The 2,958-nt window shown below is 49.5% G+C and overlaps 1 protein-coding gene across 1 annotated transcript; it reads right to left on the reverse strand.

The window, feature by feature from the left end:
* Positions 1-1,506: 1,506 nt before the first annotated feature.
* On the reverse strand, positions 1,507-2,653 carry LOC127775912 (uncharacterized). Its single transcript, XM_052302224.1, has one exon. It carries the CDS (start codon positions 2,573-2,575, stop codon positions 1,727-1,729), a length of 849 nt encoding a protein of 282 aa, XP_052158184.1. The 5' UTR covers positions 2,576-2,653; the 3' UTR covers positions 1,507-1,726.
* Between the last annotated feature and the right edge of the window lie 305 nt (positions 2,654-2,958).

Genomic DNA, 2,958 nt, shown 5'->3' on the forward strand with positions numbered 1-2,958 from the left:
CTCCGTTCCATAATACTTAACTACGAATCTGGACAGACTCTTTGTTCAGATTTGTAGTAAAGGGTTATGTTGCATTCGTTCAAAATCCCTTATATTTTGGGACGGAAGAGTGTCATAATTTAAGAAGAAACCCATAATTTAACTGTGCTTCTTGACAGGCTGAAGATGTAAACTTTTATGATCTTTGAAAAACAGTCAATGTTGATGTAACTATTGATTTCACAAGTATATATTTATTACAACTTTTTGTACTAGAGGATCTTCTGTTGAACCAAACTGTAGAACCTACAGAGAATATCCATTGCGGCGTTGCATTTCACACGTTATAAGCGTGCACTGAATAGTTTAGGGCTGTCCTCTTCTCAAGGAGAGAGAGAGAGAGAGAATAGTTTAGGACTCCATCCGCACGTGCTAACTGCCAACCACTCTCTGATAAACAATACCCGCAGTGCCATCGAGCGCACACACAAGAAGCCGCCATCCAAATTCGAATCTTTTGGAATTTTGATTTTCGTCGTGTTAAGTTTTAAAATATTTCTTCAAACTTCTAAATGTTTCACCATATAAAAACTTTCCTACACACATAGGCTTTGTTTGGAGAACTAGCCAAGAGTTATTTTGAGAGCTATTTTTTAGCACAAGAAAATAGCTCTCAATAAAATAGCCATAAGTTGTTTGGATACAAGGATTATTTTGATAACTATTTAGCCTTTAATGTATCATCCTATTAAAAGAGATAGAGAGAAAAGACACTTTTTCAGTGGACCCCACCTGAAATAGCCCCAATTAGCACCCCTTGGGTGGGATAGTTTTTTTAGGTGGGTTATTTTCAAATAACCCTTAAATAGCTCACCCTTTTAAATTTTTAGACTATTTGGGCTATTTGAGTGAGGGTAAAAAAAATATCCCTGCGATCCAAACAGGACCATAAACTTTTAACTTTTCCGTCACATCGTTTTAATTTCAACCAAACTTTCAATTTTAACATGAAGTAAACACAGCCTTTGAAGGATCTGACCGTGAAGGATCTGACCGAGGATGGGTTTTGATACTGGACATCTCGTTTCGTTTCGTTTTTCGTTTGAAACCTTTCATTTTCACTTCACAAAAGCAGCTGCCCAACCAGTTCACTCACAGTAGGCAAAGCCTCTTTTCTGTTCGTATACTGCGCCAGGCTTGGACAGGTCAACCGTCCCCAGATTGTTCCAGTGGCATCATGCCGAGCATGATCATAACATGATAGCAGCATCCTTGTCTTCAAAGCAAACCCAAGTTATACTTTCTTGGCATTGGCACGGAAACAATCATCAGATCAACCTGTGCACCATACCAAATCTTCTCCTCATTTCACATTCCTCTTTTTGCAAAACAATTTCCTCACTTCGCCGTGTTTAGTTTATACTGAAGTTTAGAATTTTGGTTGGAATTAATACGATGTGATAGAAAAGTTGTGTGTGTATGAAAGATTTGATGCGATGAAAAGTTGAAAGTTTGGAAAAAAAAAACTTTGGAACTAAACAGGACCTTCTTATTCTTTTTTCTCAATGAATTACATACATTTCGTGATATATATGAACCAAAAGCAAAGAAATTACACTAACTCGTGATATTTACACTATACATTTTGAGTTTATAACATCGAGGAATATTTACAGTTGTGATATTTTGAGTAATTAATGAACAGAGTGTCGGAGTGGTTGGTCAAAACTGACGAAAGGGGAAACCATCACCGGACGGCAGAGGCAACGGTGTGGGCCCAGAGGCGGAGGTGCTCCTTGAGGTCGGCGCCGTCGCCGTCGCCGGCCGGCGGGATCCTCCAGTTGCGCAGCATCCTCCTCATCTCCTCCTCCTCATCGTCCCACGCCTCCGACAGGTACGGCCTCCTCGGCGCCGAGGAGAACGACGATGAGGTGCCGGCCGGAGCAGAGCCGATCCGGCGACTGCTGGCTGCTTCCTCCTCGGCGGACGCCGCCGCGGCAGCCGGGGCCTCTCTGGCGTCGTCCTCGTCGGAGCGCCGCCGCCGGAGCCCAGGCACGATGGAGGCGAGCTCGGCGTCGACATCGTCCTCGGAGAAGGTGAACCCGAGGTCTTGCAGCCCCTTCACCTCCTCGAACTCCAGCTCCGACATGCTCCGCCCGCGCCGCTGCCGCCGCCGCCTCCCCCCGGGCCGCCGCACCGCCGCCCTCCTCCGCTCCGCCATCGGCTGCGGCTGCGGCAAGGCGGCCGCCAGCCCGTCCTTCCCGGACAGGATCGTCTCGAGCCTGGCCCGGTGGCCGTTCGGGATCCTGAGCGGCTCGAGGCCGTCCAACGCCGCCGTCGCCGCCTCGTCGCTCCGCGTCCGCCGGTGCCGCAGCGTCCCCGGCGGAGATCTCTTCACCTCCCTCTCCTCCTCCTCCTCCTCCTCCTCCTCCTCCCGCTGCGACGCCACCGGCGGAGAGGCAGGCGCGACGTCCGCAGCAACAGCAGCAGGAGAAGAGGGCGAGAGGAGCACGAGGCGGCGGAACCAGCACGCGTCGTACAGTGAGAGGACGTCCTCCGCCGCAGCCGCAGCCGCAGCCGGCGGCAGTATCGCCATTCGGGGGCAAGGGAGAGCAGCAGAGAGCGGCGTGGGAGTCGGGGATTGGTTGGTTGGGTGAGTCGGGGATGGAGTGGCGGCGGGGCCGGGTTTTTATACAGCGCGCGTCGGTCGAGTCGGGTCGTGGGCTCTGGGTGGCGCGTCACACGGTATAGTATAACGCAGTTTTTTCGTACACGGGGAAAACGGGGTCAGCGACTCAGCGTGCGCGGAAAGCTTCCCGACTGCAGGTGGGACCAGATCTCCTCCATACAGGCAGAAGGTATTATACTACTAGTAGACAGTACTAGTACGAGTAGTATTATACAATTTTTATACTGCTCTGCTCTGCTGCATACTACGTATATATGTTGCCATGTAGGGATATGGGTGATGATGATGTA

Source organism: Oryza glaberrima, chromosome 6 (assembly GCF_000147395.1).
Source record: "Oryza glaberrima chromosome 6, OglaRS2, whole genome shotgun sequence".
NCBI lineage: Eukaryota > Viridiplantae > Streptophyta > Magnoliopsida > Poales > Poaceae > Oryza > Oryza glaberrima.

Excerpts from the sequence above, each read along its gene's own strand:
- LOC127775912 (XM_052302224.1), bottom strand. The coding sequence starts at position 2,575 with ATGGCGATACTGCCGCCGGCTGCGGCTGCGGCTGCGGCGGAGGACGTC.